Below are 20524 nucleotides of genomic sequence, written 5' to 3'. Positions count from 1 at the left end.
TGTTTAGCCAGGTTCTTCTTTTCCCCATGCTGTCCCTCAGGCCTTAGAAATATGGGAACAAACTTGAGCTTGGAGGGCACAGAAAATAGATTTTAAATATGATGGAAAGAGAGTTAATAAGTAACTCATATCATTAGAGCATTTAGAATATCTAGACAGTCACCTAGCCATGAGCATGATGAGAAGAAATGGCACAACAACTTGGTTTCTATTATTATAGCAGAGAAAAGAGAAAGAAATACTATTCAGAAACATCCCAACCAAGAAGAAAGGTAATTCAAGGGTAAGAGGAATTACAATTACTTCATACTATAAAACAACTAAACGTGAATTTAGTAAAATTAAGAAATCAAAAGATAAGATAATTAAAAAGTGCACTGAGGTAAGAAGGAGGGGATTGTACCACTAAGGGAATAAATTGAAGCCCAATACACCATTGCAGAAACCACAAAAGAATAGCCTATTCAATGGACAATGCTGAAAATTGGAATATTGGCATAGAAGAAAAGCTTGAGATAATAATCACAATGAATATAGAGGTTAAGAATGAAAAACAAGTATATTAGCTAATGCTTATGGATGACAGACAGATAATCTAACACTAAGAATAATTGGTATCCCACAACAAATAGAAGGAAGATATATTCAAAAATAAGCAAGAAGAGGTCCTTGAAATTAATGAAGACGCAAATTAAAAGAAAACCTTGTGTTCTAGGAAAATTTGACACAGAATGCTCCTTAAACACTTAGAGCAAATTACCTACAAAGTTGTATGGGAAGATTAAGACTTGTCCTCCAGATTTCTCACAGCATATTCAATGCCAGAAATCAGCAGAGCAATGGCTATGCTGCACTCTCCAATATGATAGCCACTAGCCAGCCAATGTGGTCATAGCCTCATTTTGCACAGTAGCTCCTAGCTAACATATTAGACAGTGCAGATGGAGAACATTTCCATCACCACAGAAAGTTGTCTTAGTACTAGTCTACAACATTCTGAGTTTGGCTGACCCAAAAATGTTATAGCTAAACAATGTGTCATCCAGATATTTTGAAGAAATAGATTGTTATTTTCCAGTGTGAAAAGATTGCTAGGATACTATTCTCATAATCTTGAAAAAATTACTGGATAGTGAAATCCAGCTTAAAACAAGTCAAAATAAAGAACTGTGAAATGTGGGCACTATTTGAAAAGATGGGTGGTAAATGTTGAATCTGTTTAAATACGGAACTAATACTAAACAAATATGGGAATAATGATTACAGGTGAGAGAGTTTTTTTAAAATAAACTTTGACAGTGTAAAAATAACAGCTAACAAAAATCTGGAAGTGGAGGGAGAGGGGATATGAAGGCAGGTATAAATGCACTCATATCCCAGCAAGATAGTCAATCAGTACCACATACATTTAAAGCATGTAATAAAAATGCAGACTTCTAACATCTTAATGTTTTTTTGTTATCCCTTAAATGTAGAGGTTTTTTTTTAAAAAAAGGAAATTACCTCTCATATTGAAGAAACACTTGGCATTCACTGTACTTTCTTTTCCTATTAATTTTAGCTAATATTTAATGTTTAATTTTCATTTTTGTATTTTTACCACCGTCCAAGTTGCTTAAGGCAAACATATATAATTTTACAGAAGCAGTTATTTTTATTAAAAAAAAATCTGGCTGCATGTATTCCAAGATGTTAACATTGATCAATTCTGAGGAGTATGAATAGAAATGATTGTTACTCTCTTTATGTTTTTTTTTCAATTAAAATATTTTTCCTGTTTTTTTCTACTGTATTAATCACAGCCAGGCCAGACCACCTCATTGAAATAGTTGAGAAAGGAAATTAATTTTATATATGAGTTACTAATTTGAAATTTATAAAGTATTATTGATATTATCTTTACATGGGCTGTCTTTGATTTATCTTTTTGTTTGTTTTGTTTTGTTTTTCCACTGAGCTGCACAGCATGCAGGATCTCAGTTCCCCAACCCATACCCCCTGCAATGGAAGGCGAATTCTTAACCACTGGACCTCCAGGGAAGTCCCCCTATCAAGTTTTAATACTCTTAACAGTCTAATAAGTTGATAAAGATGCTTTTTGGCAAAATCAGCTCTGCATGGATTCTTTAAACAGGGCACAGAAAAACATGTTTTATCCATGAGGTGAATATATAAGAGCCATGTATATGGTCATCTGATGCTAAGGAAGGTAGATGAGAAATTTTGACAGCTAAGGACTGAACTCCCCAGCTTTGGCTTACTAACACTTTGTACAGAGGGTCCAGAAAAAGATAAATGAGTAACATAAGCAACACCAATTTTGGGAAAATAATTCTAGCACATATCCTGCTGTGATTTGTCTTACAATTAAGGCACTAGGAATGAAATCTGGTTTCTGTCCCTGGCTAGCCATGTGATCTTTGACAGGTAAGCCACTAGTCTGTCTAATCTTTTAGTGTTGTTGAGGCCAGGCTGTGCTTAGATCAAACCACCTGTGAGGACAATAATCAGGTAAAGCACCAGGCCAAAAGAGAGGGCTTATTATTAGTCTGTCAGTCTGGAGAAAATCTGGCTAAGAGAAGGAAGTGGTAGTAAGAATCCAGAGGATGGAAATAACAGGCCTAGGTCGTAATCATCATCAAGCTGGGAGAAGACAATCTAGAGAAATAAAAGTGATGGGCAGTAGAATGACAAAGCGATGAAATGATGTTTGCATAGATCTAGAAAGGCTTTTTGTAACTAATTCTTCGAAAGTCTTGGTTTCCCAAGACAGTACTCCCCAAAAGGGTTTGTCAGGTGTTTACTCAGCCTGGCATAACAGTGTTTATCCTTAGTAAATGGGATACATTACCATATATCCTTTCCTCATAAGGAACAAGTGAGACAGAAGCTGCTTTACAGTGCATAAGAATACCTATTTGGAATTTAAGTTTGTGGTATTAGAAACAAAAAAAACAAAACCAAGAAACAAAAATAGAGATAAATCTTTCACTGAGATGATAACCCCCATGACATGGAATATAAGGGTATTAAAATATGACAGTTCCACCTCTCCAGAAGGTGAATCACATTTTCTTCAGTTACACAGTTTTCCAGCTGTGAGCACTATCTCAGTGAGCAAGATAAAGCTTAATGAGTGGTTGTTTTATGCTTTCTTTTATGACAAGTCTTCTCTTTCTTAGAGATTTCTTTGTGATGAACACTATGCTTTTCCCAGAATTTAAAGTCATCTACCTACTTTATAGAATATTTTTACAAAGGGTTTTGTGTGTTTAAAGTGATGTTAAATATAGAGAGTTCTGGGCTTCCCTGGTGGCGCAGTGGTTGAGAGTCCGCCTGCCGATGCAGGAGACGCGGGTTCGTGCCCCGGTCCGGGAAGATCCCACATGCCGCGGAGCGGCTGGGCCCGTGAGCCATGGCCGCTGAGCCTGCGCGTCAGGAGCCTGTAAAAAAAAATAGAGTTCTTTGGACCTCTTAGGAGTGAAATGTTAAACACGTTAATCTATTAATAAGAGGCAAGAAATCATAACTGCTAATATTTATAATGTTTATCTTTTACCAAATACATATAAATAATAGAGTAAATATTTACAAGGGTAATATATAAAATGCTGTATTCCTATAAATATTCTGAGTCTTTGGCTTCAGATATTTAAATTTCTGTGCCCATGTCTTCTATATTTACTCCCTTGACCCAACCAACCATTAAATATACATTATACTAGTTTTACTCTGTTACCTGTTTGATTTGAAAAAAGGAATAAAAACAGTACTTGTTTTCATTCGAATGGGAAATTTTTCTATTTCAGCTTTGACTCTTAAAATATCAACAGTATCATGGGGAAAAAAGGCAAAAGTACTACTTTAGATTAAAAAAGGCTAAAGAGATATAATAACCAAATGTAACCATGAACCTTGGTTCAATTGTGGATAATAATAAAACATTTTGGGCCCTTTCAGGAAAGTCTGAATAGGAAGTACATGTTTAATGATGCTGTGAAATTACTATTAATTTAGGTGTTGTAAGGACATTTGGTTTCTTTTAGGAGATGCATGCTGAAATATATAGTAGTGAAATGTCATATCTGCAATTTACATTCAGATGTTTCAGAAAATACACAAATAGGAAAAACAAAAGCAAATGTGGCAAAATAGTAATTGGTGACTATAACTAAGGGGTATATGGGTATTGTACTATTATTTCAGCTCTTCTGTAGATTTGAAAATTTTAAAAATTAAAAAGCTAGAGAAAAACTTTGCAAGATGTTAATGATAGACTAGATGCTTTTATATTTGATATAGGGTGCTTTCTGCTACCTTCATCTACACATCTAGTATATTAAATGGGTGTTAACTGGTTAAATTCTTTTAAAAAAAAAACAAAAACAAAACAAAAACCCTCTAAGCAAATTATCTGGTTGTGTAGAGCATTAAAAAGCCTATGGCTTGAAACACAGCTTTTTAAAATCTGCTATCTTCCTGTCTAAGGAAGTGTCCTTCCTGTGGCAGGATAGGGGTAAGTTATAACCAGCCTTAAAAACATAGATAAAGAAACAAATAAACAAGAATGGACTCTTAGGCATGCCTATTACAACTTCTCTTTTAAAATGAGGCTAATTCATGAATTTAAACAAACCAGGGCCCCTGCCTCCTCTTTTCTCACTGCCACAATATTTTTTAACGTTGTCCACTGCTAAACCACACTTTTCTCTCAAACACTTGTTCAAAGCAACTTAACAACATATTTATCTCAGTTTTGCTGCAACATAACACGTAAAAACATGCTGCTTAGAGCTATACGGTAAACATTTCATGTTTTCTCTTCACTCTTTTAGCTTGATATGCATTACCATACTTAATTGTTCAACCTTTTTAAATAGTATGTTGGAGTACAGTAGACGTAGGTGAAGGTATTTCTAATTAAAATGTCCACTTTCTGCTGTGACTTACACAAATACATAATTCACTTATTTCCTGCTGAGCACAGCATTTATGATTTTTCAGTCAACAGATTGAAAATATTCAGGTAACAGAATATTTTACATATCCTGAGCACAGTCCATCTCTACCTCATCCTTTCTGTGATTAGAGCTCCCAAAGGTTGCAGGGACAAAAACAGGTGAAAGTATATGCCGAAGGTCGTTAATCAACCGTCTAGGTAGTTGAACACCAGAATCACTGCTCTAAGTAAAATATTCCTGTATACACATTTATATGTGTTATATTAAAGCACATAGCTTTGGGGCTATAACAGTCTGTTACCTGATAAAAAAAAGTTTAGAGAATTGGACTCCATATTTTCCTTATTTATTGCCATATCTCCTCATAATATTGGTACTTTAAGTTTTAAAAGAATTATTTTGTTGGTCCCCAAATCTTTGGTTTTTCTTCATTCTTTAGAACAATTAGTTTTCAGTCATAGGGGTCATACATGTGGAATTTTCTCAGATCCTAAACATTTTATTTAGTTCCTCATCATGCATTACCAAACTTTAAATCATATTTTCTGTTTGAGAGCTACGTTAACCAAGACAGGGATTTGAGTTCAAAATTGAACCAACCTCTGCAGACAGGGAACTGACCAGCTGAAACTATCACAGAAATAATGTGAAGTGAAACTGATAGCAGAATTGAAAGAAATTAAAGAACCCTTGACAGTTTTCCTCTATTTTTGTTTTTAAATATATTCTCTCTGGAAATGTAGCGACTATTTGTAGATAAGTTTATCAGTCTTGGTCATTCACCACATTCACCATTGTGGTAGTTGTAAAAACATCTCTTTTTTTATATGTAAAATTATACTAAGTAAATTCTGTAATGAGTGTCAATTCATAAAATATTAGAGATTTTTAAGAAATAGGGTAAAAATTAAGCATTTTATAATTGGCATATAAATAGAATTTTGAATTTGTGTTTAAAAAAAATAGTTAATTTTCAAAGATGGTTCAAACCAGTGCGTTTCAAGTGTAGTTTATGTCACGCTGGTTATGTCAGAATCACCACTTGTTTAGCTTTCGAAGTATACTGATTTTCAAGCTCCATTCCCAGACATTTAGAATTCAGTAGGTCAGAAATTGGTTCTCTTAATCTATATGTTTACAAAACTCCCAAAGTGATTTTTTTTTCCATAATCATCATTTGGAATCATTGTTTTAAGCATTTCATAGATTATGTTGTTTATATCATGGTGTTTATTTACTTAGCCATATTTTTTAAAATATTTATTAGGATGTTTTTATTGCAGGCAACCCAATTCTGGATTTGTTAATGGCATAAATAATATGGCTTAAATAATAAAGGGGATTTATTGGCTTACATGCCTGAAAAGTCCAGAAGTAGGGTGTGCTTCAGGAAAAGTTTGGTTTGAGCTCCATTTTGTTGTATTTAACCATGATTCTTAAGGCTCAGCCCTCCTTGTCATTTTTATCTTCAGGAGGTTTTCCTTATTGTGCTAAAATGGCTTACCGGTGAGCTTTATACCCACATATCGTAATATCCAGAATAAGAAACTGTACCCCATACTTTCCAGCAAAACTTTTGAGTGTCACATTTTGAGAAACCCCTGAACCAGTCACTGTGCAAAATAGATGCGATCATCTTGTTTGAGTTAAACCCCACCAATCAGGGCATACCTGTGGAGTTAAGGATCAGGATAATTCCAATTCTGTCACCACTACATAATGAGGGAGAGAGAATGGATCTTGAGGTAACAACCATAAAATCTACTACAAAATATTATAGAGATGAACTATAATTTAGCCTGCTCCAAAATTATATTGTTTTAATGAAGTACTAATTGTATGATTTAATCATATTGCTTTTTAGTTTCTTAAGTTTTCAGTAAAATGTGAAGAAAGTAGTATCCATTCTAGAGCAAAACATGGATTTTTTTTTTTTTTTAAAACATGGATTTTTAAATGAAGAAACATTAAGTAACCTTTGGTAGATATGTGTCTTTTCACATATGTAAATGAAGAACAGTGTGTACCAAGTGCTTACTTTTTAGCAGGCTGGGGAGGGAGATGAAATTAATTGCTTTTTATTGATGACTTCCTCCCCATATTTTATTATGAAAAATTTCAAACATACAGAAGTTGAAAGAATTGTATAGTGAACATCATAAACTCACCACCTCCATTCTAAAACTAATATTTTGATATATGTTTTAAATGTTGCTTTATCAGATACTTACCCATCCACCATTCTAGCTCACTTATATTTTTGATGCATGTCAGAGTAAGTTAAAGTTGTCATACTTTACCCCAGTCACTTAAGCTTGCGTATTATTAACCAGAGTTATTAATGACCTTTTGACTAAGAGGCTCATATATAAAGCTCAGTGGCTTAAGGCCTTAATATGAATTAGATTATTTTAGACTTCATAATGGTAATTCCTAAAATAATCATTCAAAGATAGATCTAAGAGTGAAATATGCATTTAAAACTTTCATAAAGTTACTTTATGCTCTCTTGATATAGTTTCTTTTGCTGTGTGAAAAAAGATATATATTTAAGGTCTGTTCACTGAAATTACTGACAATTGCCAAAATTGTTTATATGTTGGATCTCTTTAAGTTTGTTACTTACCTTATTAGTTTTGCTTAGGAAACCAGTTAACTGGCAATCTGTTTTTGTTATCAGTTGGACCAAAAGAAAACCTCAAGAAAATGCAGGTTCCTGGTAAATTTATTAGCGTAGCTGACATTTTCCCACCTGCTTATCAGAAAGAACCATGTGGACATTGCTTGAAAACAGAAAGCTATAAAAATAGTTGCAAAAAAATCTTAAACATTAGAAAATTGAATGAACTGCCTCAGAAGTGAAATCAAATTGATATCCACTTATTAGAATATAATAGTTAATTGTATTTTGGGGTGTTAGAAATATACAGTTATTCAGTTTTTACATTTAAAAAGGATCCTTAAAAGGCTTTATATTAACATATTTAAATGAGACCCTATTTGTAGAACATAAAAATCACAGACTTTTAGATAAAAGGTCATTTTTATACATTTCAATGTATTAAATAGCATTTAGGGCATCTCTCAGTTTTTACTTCTATTTTTGAAATATCAGCTATATTCCCTGAAAGCAGACTATTGAATCAAAATGCCCCAAGCAGAGCTTTCCAGCTGTTGTGTCTGTCACACTGGTGTGCTACTAATGTGTGACAAGTGTGCCAGGATGGTGATTGTCTTCTCCTGGGGTCACTGTTAGAGCCTGGAGTTGCTTAATCACCCTTCCTCTTTCTTCAGTTTAGCCAGTGTGCCTTATAGGTTGTTTATTGGGGTATCTGTCTGTCTGTCCACAGAAACAGTGGTTTGATGGGCATCAGAATCTTTTTGTTTGTAAAAATTTTGCAAAAAAACCCAATAGTAACCTTTGTATTTAAATCTAAAAAGAACAACTACATGCAGTTAGATTTGATCAAACATATAAAGTGTTTCTCTTTGAAATTATGCTTTTTTTCTGCAGTTAATAGAAATTCAAAGAACACCATTTTTTTAGTCATAAAATCTAAGAGGGCTTCTTTGATTTTCACAAATATCTTTCAGGAGTCTTTTTTTTAAGCTAAAAGCATTCCATTTTTTATTGTAAAATTTCTTAACTGCTGTTTTTCACTAAACACTACCTTTCCTCCAAAGAAATCAAAGTGCTATAACAAACTTTTTAGCCAAACCCTACAAAGACCCACCTTTGGAAGAAACAAATCTTTGGAGTCACTTGATCGCTTTAAAAAAAATTTTTTTTTAATTTATTTTATTTATTTTTGGCTGCGTTGGGTCTTCGTTGCTGCGCATGGGCTATCTCTAGTTGTGACGAGCGGGGGCTACTCTTCGTTGTGGTGTGTGGGCTTCTCGCGGAGGCTTCTCTTGTTGCTCAACACAGGCTCTAGGTGCGTGGGCTTCATTAGTTGTGGCACGCAGGCTCAGTAGTTGTGCCTCACGGGCTCTAGAGCGCAGGCTCAGTAGTTGTGGCTCACAGGCTTAGTTGCTCCGCCACATGTGGGATCTTCCCAGATCAGGGAAGGAACCTGTGTGCCCTGCATTGGCAGCCGGATTCTTAACCACTGCACCACCAGGGAAGTCCCTTGATCGCTTTCTGTAAAACAGATTTAATGATTTCTATCTTGCCAAGCATTTTTTTCATGCAAGTTTTCCTGTAGGGAAGAAATGATATTAATTATTGTTACTGGTCATTCTACAGCCATTCAGACCTAAAGCATTTCTGCGTTCTTGAGCTTCTTCCCTGCAATATTAGAGCTTACCTTGGGCTTTGTCATTTTATTTGCCCTGAAAATTTTATGTTATCCCACATGATGATATTGCTATGCAGTGTTCAAAATCCTCAAGACCTTTGCCTTTATTGGGGACCTGATTTAAAACCACCTTTCTCCAAGTCTGATTCCAAACCATAAACATTTAGCTTATTTCATTCAGAAGGATTTCTCCCTAGTAGTGGATTGCACTTTCCATTTAATCAACCATTTCAAGGGAATTAATATGACATGATAGTAAAATTAGACTAAAATTTAAAGCCATCAAAAAGGACAGCTGGACACATGTTAAAATGAGTAATTCTTATCAAATTACCCTGCTTTGGAAGTATATTTACGTACTAAATTTCTGCTGCCATTTCTCATGTCACACATGGGATTTAGAAAGTACTTTCTATAAGAATAACGGCTTCATTTATTTACGTCAATGACTATTCTTCCTCCAAAAATTTTTTTCCTACATTATTCCTTCTCTCATGCACTCACTACTTAATCCCTTCTGCTTAAAATCATCTTTGCCATCTTTGAGATATACAGGACTAAGGCGGAGGAAGTCTAGAGCCAAGGAAAATCTTAGAATGAGATGGTTATGAAACAGGCTGAATTGGGGTGGTGGGTTCATTAGTCTTTATTATAATACTCTTTTGTTCTTATTCTGTGCCTTTGAAATATTTAATTTAAAAAGTGGAGTGATTAAAAGTAAGATGCAGGTATAAGTACATGTAAGTGGTATTAGACAACTGTAAATTGATAATATGGGTCATTAGCTTAGGGCCATAAATGAAAGTTGCTATAGTTTTTTTTTTTTTTTGGCTGCATTGGGTCTTTGTTGCTGCGCGCAGGCTTTCTCTAGTTGTGGGCAGCGGGGGCTACTCTTCCTTGCGGTGAGTGGGCTTCTCTTGTTGCGGAGCATGGGCTCTAGGTGCGCAGGCTTCAGTAATTGCAGCACGCGGGCTCAGTAGTTGCGGCACGTGGGCCCTAGAGCGCAGGCGCAGTAGTTGTGGCGTCCTGGCTTAGTTGCTTTGTGGCATGTGGGATCTTCCCAGACCAGGGATCAAACCTATGTTCCCTGCATTGGCAGGCGAATTCTTAACCACTGCGCCATCAGGGAAGTCCCTGCTATAGCATTTTATCTTTAATTCTTTTGATATTGCAATTACCGTTTAAATCAGCAGAGGCTGAAATAAATACATAAAGATTTTTGTAACAAATCCAAGAAAGCTAATTTGTGTGATCCTTTGCATAGATTTCCATATATTATCTTCTGTTTCATTATTTCTCATGTTCATAGTGCTGTAAATTTAAGGTGAAAAATGTGTCAACTGTTGCTGTGACTCTTACGCAGACAGTTCACTCAGTCTTTCATTTAAGTTTCCTTATCTAGGAAATATGAATAAAAATAATACCTATTACACAGGGTTGTTGTGATGATTACATATAAAGGGCTTAGAACAATTCCTAGCTCATTGTAAGCCCCAGTCTTTCTCCACCGCAGCTCCACAAAAGAATTAAGTCCTACAGAAAACTGAGTAACTATTTTCTCGATTCTTCTAAGGATGGTACATAGCTAGTACGATTTTAGATGCATAAGAGGTAAGTTAAATCATTACATACAATGATGCTTTAGGCATTAGGGCTTAATTCCTGTGGGGAACCTCAATTGTGAAGGTCTAATAAGTGCTCAAGATATGTTAGCTTTTATTTTTTTTTGGTTGCAAGGGACAAATCCATATTCGAACTGGTTTAAATAATAAAGGGACTTTATTGGTTCATATACCTGAAAAAACAGGTAAGGAAGGCTTCAGAGATGGTTTGATTAGGATCCTGACTTGGTATCCCTGCTGTTCTATTGGTTCTGCTATCATTTATCTGACCATCATACTAATACTTATAACTAAATCTTCAAAAAATTTTTTTTCTTAAATATGGGAATGTGGGGCTTCCCTGGTGGCGCAGTGGTTGAGAGTCTGCCTGCCGATGCAGGGGACATGGGCTCGTGCCCCGGTCCGGGAAGATCCCACATGCCGCGGAGCGGCTGGGCCCGCGAGCCATGGCCACTGAGCCTGCGCATCCGGAGGCTGTGCTCCGCAACGGGAGAGGCCACAGCAGTGAGAGGCCCGCGAAACACCCCCCCCCCCAAAAAAAATATATGGGAATGTGGCTGAAAACCATAAGGTGTCTCTTGTATATATTTAAGAAGCCCTGCATATTTGGAATATAGTAATTGTTAAGTTAGTTCTTTGCTTAGATGATTATATGTGATATTCATGTGTTTAAATGTATAAGAAAAGTTTTAAAGCCTGTAGAAACAGTAGTTTTTCTTTTACATCTATACAAACATTGGTTACATCAAACTGCTTTAGCAGGCCAAATTCCAGTAAAAGGTTTTTAAGGCAGGTTGCCAAAAGAAAAAAATAAAATAATAAAGGTATGTATAGGAATAACTTGATGAAAGGATTTGCAGAACACGCTAAGGGTACATGAGAATGAAATCAAGGTGGCAAAGATAGTTTAACACAGAAGAGCAATCCTGTTGGCATGGTGCCCTGACTCTGCAGAGGAGCTACCCATTCTGTTGCCGGAGCAGCTCTGTCTAGTTCTTCTTTCTGCCAAGGATGTTAGGGGAAGGTGTGTAGAAGAAAAGTAGAGGCTGGATTTGGCTGCAGTCAGAGGTCCAAACCGGATAATGTCCAAGGTCCCTTCTTACTGTGAGTGGAAAGAAACATTTTCCACATTGGAAAATGCTCTTCACTACAACCCATTACAAGGTAATTGTACAGAACCTAAGGCACCTTTTAAAACCTACTTTAAAAAACCGATAAATATTTAGATACCACTAAGATAACTTTTACAGGAACTTCAGAGCTCTTTCGAATCAAAATGTATTATCTTTCTGCTCTATGTATACTGATATTGAATGATCTTCAAGTTGTATTCTTGAGAGATAATAGCAAGTGTAGAACAGCTTGTATAGTGTCAGTAGTATGAGTAAAAATATGTGGGTATACATGTGTGTTTGATTATATATGTAGAAAATACCATGGAAAGACTACACTAAAAAAACTGTCAACAGTGGTTGTCTCCATGGAAGGAAACTGAGTGATGACTATTGAAAGTGAATTGGTACTTTTCTGGCATGAGTAGTTTCAGTAGATGTCTCTGCATCAGAGCTTCTTAACATTTTAAGCATCAACTTCCTAAACAAATAATCTGGAGATAACAAAAACAATCCTGTTTTCACTCTTTAATAAGTTCTTTACCTTCAAAGTACATTTGTTTTCAGGTGGTATAAGAAAAGGCAGCTCCTCCCCTTCCTAGTCTACTTCCCTGGAAAATGATCCCAGCATGATTCTAGAACTAATTCTTAGGATTGGAGCACCTTTTAATCACATTCCTGAACTAATTAAACAGAAGAGATTCAGAGCTGTCCTCCCCTTTTAAGAGTGGTTTGGAGAACCTGTTTTTTTTCCTTCTCTGTTCCCCAGCAAAAGCAGGTTCGTAGTGTAGCTGTAGGAGGCTTACAACCTTCTCAGCTAAGCATTGAATCTCTTATAGAACGGATAGAAAAGCATTTGCCCTCAAAATAACTGGATAAATGACTTCTGAATTCTAGGGTAATTTTTTTCACTAGTAGACCCATTTGATTATTGATTTCTAAGAGTCTCTCAAAAGGTACATTTTATAAATTGTATTAATATAATTAATAAGCACTATTTAGAAATATTCAATATAGTTTACTATTAATTATTATACAGAAATAGTTTGAGAATAGATTTGTTCAGAATTTAGCCAATTAAAGGATATGCCCTTATGCTATCCTGTATCTTCAAATGTTCGAGTATATGCTGTGAAAATTGTCTCTTGATTTTGCTTTGTTGTATTGTCACAAAACAGAAAGAAGAAGGAAAGCTTCAAGGACAGCTTAACAAGTCTGATTCTAACCAGTACATTAGGGAACTGAAAGATCAGATAGCAGAGCTGAATCATGAGGTAAGTGATAAATTTTGATCTTCACATATTTCTTTCTTCCTTCCTCTGTATTGACACAACACTTTATTATTGCTTATGACTGACTCTTTCATGGTAAATATTTTCTGTGAATCTTTGATTATGATTCATAATAATATTTTGGAAGATTACCTTCTTTTTAACATGAATTTTTCTGTTCCAATATTGAGGATTTATTTTCCTTAAACCGCTTTAATCATGATCTGAAACGATCAATTAATATTTGTATGGCAAATATTTCACTTTTTTATTGTGATCTGAAAAGGTAGTTTGTCTAGGTGTCAAAGTTACTTAAATTAAACGAAAATTTTCTTTTTACTTCTATAGTAGATTTGTGGTATTTACCGTTGTGGATAGAGGGAAGTTTTTTTTACTCTTCTTTTTCCCAAGCGGTATTACTGAGATTGCAAAAAAGGATACTTGCCTAATATCAGTTAACAGATTTCTTAGTATCTGAATACTTTTTAAACTGGCACTGCCTTGAATCTGTGAGATTCAGCTCATGAAATTTTCAGATAGTTTTACTAGGTAGTATACTAGGTAATTTAAATTATTTAATGTGTTTTGATTAGAGAGACACTTTTTATTAATGTGGCTCTAGGTCAGTTTCCTTTTTTTTTTAATGATAAATATCTGGCTAAACATGAATGGAAAAGTGTGTTTCTTACCTTGAATTATTTGTACAATAATGTTTATTCACAGTGATGAGATTTGAATGGGTAACATAAACCTCATTTGTTAAGAAAGAAACTCATTTTCTTCACTAAATTAATTTAAACCTCAAAGGAAAAAGTTTGGATATTACCCTTTCCTGGTATTACACTCTTCAGTGAAAGTCTAAGTGTTTTGGGTAATACCTCCTGGAGGCAGTCAATCTAAGTAAAATCTGAATGAAAAAACAAAACATTAACAAAAATGATAAATCTTAGATGTGGTTTAATTTAATTTGTCCTGAAATTTGGGAGGTCATGCCTATAAATATTGATTTTCAGCTCTGATAACATTTGAGGGATTCAGGATCATGTATAATCTTTACCTATTCGTGTGCATTTTTTATAATCTGTTCTGATCTGATAGCCATGAATGAAAGAACAAATTACAAATAAACATGTTCTAGAAACCCTTATTCTTTTGAGAACCCTAAGAATTATTCCTTATGTTCAAAGATTTTCCCAAAGGAAATTATGACTAAAATAAAGCAATCTCCCATTTATAATTTTGACATCTAGTGATAAGGAATGTACCTTAACTAAAAATAATGATATTCTCGGGCATCCCTGGTGGCACAGTGGTTGAGAGTCCGCCTGCCGATGCGGGGGACACGGGTTCGTGCCCCGGTCCGGGAAGATCCCACATGCCGCGGAGCAGCTGGGCCCGTGAGCCATGGCCGCTGAGCCTGCGCGTCTGGAGCCTGTGTTCCACAATGGGAGAGGCCACAACAGTGAGAGGCCCGCATACCGCAAAAAATAAATAAATAAATAAATAAATAAATAAATAATGATATTCTCATCAGGAACGGCAGAAAATATAATAGTTCATGAGGTTTAACTTTAATGTAGGTAGGGTTTTTTTCTGTGGCTTGTGAAAGCAATCTTTTATCTTATGCAAACATGAAAAGAAAATTACTTAACAAGTAGAAGTTTCTTCTGTTAAAATAGAGAGCTAGATTGTGCAAATTAAAAACTAGAACAGTTTGTGATAAGATGCTAATTAGGTGATTCAGAATAGGCCAGAGTCCTGGGCTTAACCAAGTCCCAGTTAGGAAGCATAATAGAGAGGAGAATGAGTACAGCTGGGGACCACACAAGCACACAGAGGTGAGAGTGGGTATGGGGTTGGGAGTTTAGAGGAGGCCAGATTTGATTAAGAATTAATGCGACTAGGCTTCCCTGGTGGCTCAGTGGTTAAGAATCCACCGGCCAACACAGGGGACACGGGTTCGAGCCCTGGTCCGGGAAAAGCCCGTATGCCACGGAGCAGCTAAGCCCGTGCGCCACAGCTGCTGAGCCTGTACTCTAGAGCCCGTGAGCCACAACTACTGAGCTCACGTGCCACAACTACTGAAGCCCACGCTCCTAGAGCCCATGCTCCGCAACAAGAGAAGCCACCGCAGTGAGAAGCCTGCGCGCCGCAACAAAGAGTAGCCTCCGCTTACATGCCACAACTAGAGAAAGCCCGCATGCTGCAACGAAGACCCAACACAGCCAAAAATAAATAAATAAATTTATTTTAAAAAAAGAATTAATGCGACTGCGTTGTGGAAATAAGGTTAGACTGAATAGAGCCAGCTTATGGTGAATCTTCAAAGCTAGAAGAGATTAAGTTTACTATTATAGATAATGTGAAACCACTATAGGTCTTCAGTTGGAGACTTCTTTTCATTATGTTTTCTGAGCAGATTTTAATATATGCACCTGTTCAAAGTCTTATAACTAAAGAAAAGATAAGTGAAAACAAGTGAACATTTAAACTGAGATAAATGGTTGTAGTCAACTTACTATAAAAATTACTCTTTTTTGGACCAGGTTCTTGAGAAGTTTAAACAAGTTGTCACTTCTTTAGTGTTTTTTTCATTCTTGTTTATAGCACTTCACAGTGGTAAAAAAAAAAGATAACTGAAGTCAATCTAATTGCTCCAACTTAACTTTTGTCTGTATGCTAAAATTTGCCAGAATCTTTGGCTTTCAACATAAGAATTGACTTTTAAGTGTTAATGTTGTATTTGAGCATGTGACTGTTAATAGTCACTTTGTTAGCTGATCTTTGTACTTCTCTAAATATTGAAGGAAATAGTGAGACAAACTTTGTAGATTCATCTTCCTGAAGATACAGCAATGTTGTACATGTTATAACAGCTATGACCACTTAGCATAGTTAGCTGGATGAAATAGTAAAGAGGATTAAGCAGGTTATTTTTATGAATGGCTGAATATATTGTTAATCTATAAAATAACAATAATAGATACTATTCATTGGTCTGTCGGCCAAGCATTGTGTCAGGTACTTCATATTTATTACTACTAATCTTCATAATAATCCCATGTGATGGTGGTATCCTCAGTTGAATGGATGTGGAAACAGACTCACAGTGATTAAGTAACTTTTCCCAAGGTGATGCAAATAATAAATGGTTGAGCCGGGATCTAATCCAGTTTGGCCTGTTCTTTTCTGTGCTGCTTACAGAGACATTAGATTAGAAAACATGTCATCGATGTTTAAAATCCTAAGAATGTCAATTAATGACAATATTTTAACTGTGTTGTCCTCCTTGACACATGAATCTGCATATATCCAGTAAGTAAATTCTGCAGTTGACCTAGCCACAAGGGCTCTCTCTGTTAACATTGCAAATAGAGATTTAGCTTCACTTTCTGCACCTTACTGTCATCCATCCATGTGATTTCTGTGACTCCCAACTCCTGTGATTCCTACCCTCACCACCTAATTTTGCTCCTAATATTACCTACCTACCATAGCAATCTTTTAATTTGAAGCCTTTTACCCTGCCAAGAGCTTCACAGAAGCCACTGTGGAAACTCTTGCTGCACCAGACCTGGCAGGAGCTGTGGTTAAATCCTCCCCTTAAGCCTACATTCTGTCCTCATGGGAGACATAGAAAAGACCCAAGGTCCCAATTTAAGTGCTTTCGTTATCCCATCTTCCCACCTCCTGCCCTTACACCCATCTATCATCACAGCACCTACTCTGTACTAGGCACTGGGTTTAGAACTGAAGATAAAGAAGATTGAAACACAATCCATAGCCTCAAGGGGCTCACAGTCTAACAAAGGATGTAGGCGTACAAATAAACAAATTGTAATACATAATGAAAAGTACAGCATTATAGTAGCTACCATTCATTCAACAGCTGCTCTGTGTCAGACACTGTACTAAGTATTATACTTCCTTTATTTCTTTTAATCTTCACAACAGTCCTCTGAAATAGGTAGCATCATTATTATTCATGCTTTACTTGTCATAGTGCTGAGGTTCTGGGGTATTAAATAACTCCCCATGGTCATACACTAGTCAGTGATAGAGGTAGAATGCTAGACTATATGACTTTAAGCCCATCCATGCACTTAACTACCATATGCTATATAGCCTCCTTTGAAACATACAGGGATAAGATGGCAACAGCATCTGGGCTGGGTTTTGAAAAATGAAATTTTTTCAGGCAGATTGGACATCAGAAACATTTCAGTCGGAGCCATAAAACAAAAATGTAGATTCCAGAAATGAATAAGCCATCTACTTTTTCAATGCTGATCTGTCTTCTTGCAGCTGCCGACCACTAAAGACGAAGAATATTTTCTAAATGCCAGGAAAGGGAGATAGAAGGAGGTAGAAAGTTAATCTCATTTAGAAGCCAAAGGAAATGTACTCAGAACTCATTTATGTATTGACATATTGAGAAGTATAATCATATGGTTCACCCAAATTATCAGTTAACTAAGCTCCTCTGGGTTCCTTGAAGCCTTGCTACCATTTACGGTATTGTTTCACGCGAAAATGCGCGCTAAACAGCTGATTTGAAAATGTTTTTGGAATACAAATTTTATGTTTTCACTTGTTCTTGATGGTGATGTGTTCCAGTGGATGTTCTAGGAATAGGTAAATTTATTCCAGACTGAAGATAGTTCACTTATACTAAAAAATATTTCCCCATTATACAGCTTTGCTCAATTTTTATGTCTTAATAAAATAGTTTTAATGTGCTTTATATCCATAAAGTCTCACAAAAGTAATTCTAGTTCTATTCACTTAGTAGCTTTTCAATGTAAAGCAAATATTCCCCATTTTTATTAAGCTTTCTATGTGGTTGTTGCTAAACCAGGTATAGATCTTTTGGATAATTATTTTAATCTTCACAGTTATTCTGTAAAAATTATTATTCCCATATTATAGGCTCACCAAGGCTAAATAACTTGTCCAAAGTCACACCTATTCCTGATACTAAGACCAAACAACAGTTTCTTCATGGCTCTTTTCATAAAGAAGACCTTCTAGTATGAGTCCATCAGCTATTATCCTTAACATTCTGTAATAGTATGGGTTCATAATCATAAAAACTGAACAGTCTAAAGAACACAAACTGTTTTAAAACTTTTCTATAGAAGTAAAACTTACAGAAAAGTGCCCAGGTGACAAGTTTGTTGCTCAGTAAATTATCACAGTAATCACACCCATGTAACCACCATCCAGGTCCAAGAAATAGACCCCAGAGCTCCATTCATATTCTTTCACAACCTCTCCTTACTCCCTCCTCCTCAAAAATAACCACAATATCAGTTTCTAATACAGTAGTTTTAAGTTTTTGAATTTTATATAAATGGCTTCTTATGGTATATGTTCTTTGTGTCTTCTTTTGCTCAAAGTTGTTTGTGCAGTTTAACCATGTTATTTTTAAATGTAGCTATAGGTTATTCATTCTCATTGCTGTGTAACTTTTCTTTGTATAAATATACCACAATTTATTCTGTTCGTGAATATTTGAATTACTTCCATTTTGGCCTTTTAAGAACATTGCTGTTATTTATACTCCCATGAGCAGTAAAGATAGTTTCTATTGTTCTGCATCCTCATCAGCATGTAGGATTGTCAGTCTTTATCTAATTTTAGTCACTGACTGTGAAGAGGATTCTCATTATGGTTTTAATGTATATTTCCCTAATTACTAATAAGATTGGGTACCTTCCCCCCAGCATCCAGAACAATATTGGCATGTGGTAGTTACTCCATGAAAACATTTTTAATGAAGAAATGATTGTGAAAGGCTTTGCTGATAACATAACATATAAGTTGTGATAGGAATGCTAAGAAGCTTCCTGATATGCGAAAAACATTGGAAAGATCATGCCTGGCAGAAGAAACAACTAGCACAAAGACCCTAGACAAAAATGAAGTGGACTTTTTGAGAAACCATACTAATGTGGCTGGAGTGTAGCACAGGGCGGGAAAAAATGGTATGAGGTAAGATTAGAGAGGAAGACAGAGTCAAATCATATATGGTGTTTTGTAAGCCAGGATAAATCATTTGAATTTTATTCTTGGTTGAGTGGGAATGGATTTAAGCAAAGAATGATGTGTTTTGATTTGCCCTGCCTGCTATGTGGTGAATTGATTGTAGGAAAGTAAGAATGGAAATAGGGAAGCTCATTAGGAGGCTGTTAAAATAGTCAAGGTAAGAGCAAAGGTGACTTAGAAGGATGGCAGAAGTGGAAATCTTAGCAACGTGGATGTATTAGAGATATGTTTTAGAGGCAGAGAATTTGCAGATGGATTGTATGAGGGACATGAGAGTGCAGTCAGTGACTCCAGAGATTTTTGGCTTCATAGTTGAGTGAATGGTTGGTGCCACTTACTGAGGTTAGGGAAGGGGAGATCCAAAGCTTTGTTTTGTTTATGTTAAGATTGAGATTCCTGTTAAACATTAAAATGAAAATAGCAGGTAGACAATGGGTATGTGAGTATGAGGTTCTAAAAAAGAGGTCAGGGCGAAAAATAGGTTTACTAGTCATTGGCATATAAATGGCATTCGTAGATAAAGAGAAGGAGGTCCAGGAGCAAGTTAGTGGGCTCCTGACCTTTAAGGTCAAGAGAGCCAGCAAAGGAGGCTAAAACCACCAGTGGGATAGGAGGGGAACTGGGAAGTGTGAAGATATAGGAACCTCCCAAAAGGAGACTTTCAAGAAAGAAGCATTTCAGCATAGTTGTTTTAATTAGATTTTTAAACTTCCCTGATCCATCTGAAGAATGAGTTTATGTAAAGAGGTTTCGTCATCATTTTTTACCATTTATCAGAAAACGGTGGATGATTTATGAAAGAACTTGAGAAGGATCGATCTATGGTCTGTCACTGAACGATTACTAACACCTCCTTCTTGAAGAAATTAGAGAACTGTTAGCTATTTCAGGACAAAAAAAAAAAAAGAAAGAACTATTACAGGATGCTCTAAACAACGTACAATCCGGGTAAGTGGAACCAACTTTCGCTCGAAGGATAGACATTGTGCTGGTTTCCAAAAGGTCTTCTGTCTTCCTGTCTCCTTTGTTGGGGAGGCAGGTTTTTTTAAGTTAAGTTGTCGTATGTCACTAGAATCTTCTTTTTTTTCTTCTAGCCAAGTATGAAATTAGGAGTTTGAGTAAATAAAAAGAAATCTAAACAAAGCCCTTACTGCAGTGTGGCTTAGGAAATATTTATACATGTAATATTTAAGTTTTTAAATTCTGATAACT

General features: G+C 35.7%; 1 protein-coding gene across 9 annotated transcripts in view; it reads left to right on the top strand.

The window, feature by feature from the left end:
- The window catches only part of EVI5 (ecotropic viral integration site 5), a 202813-nt gene that overhangs the window by 162084 nt on the left and 20205 nt on the right, over positions 1-20524 (top strand). For all 9 annotated transcript variants that reach the window (XM_079939218.1, XM_079939214.1, XM_079939213.1 and 6 more), the window contains one exon: positions 13172-13267. In XM_079939218.1, coding sequence (XP_079795344.1) covers positions 13172-13267 — 96 coding nt within the window. The remainder of the gene's footprint in view (positions 1-13171; positions 13268-20524) is intronic.

The sequence above is a fragment of the Stenella coeruleoalba genome (genome assembly GCF_951394435.1).
Source record: "Stenella coeruleoalba genome assembly, chromosome: 1".
In the NCBI taxonomy this organism is placed as follows: Eukaryota; Metazoa; Chordata; class Mammalia; order Artiodactyla; family Delphinidae; genus Stenella; species Stenella coeruleoalba.
This window is presented reverse-complemented; position numbering and strand designations above follow the sequence as displayed.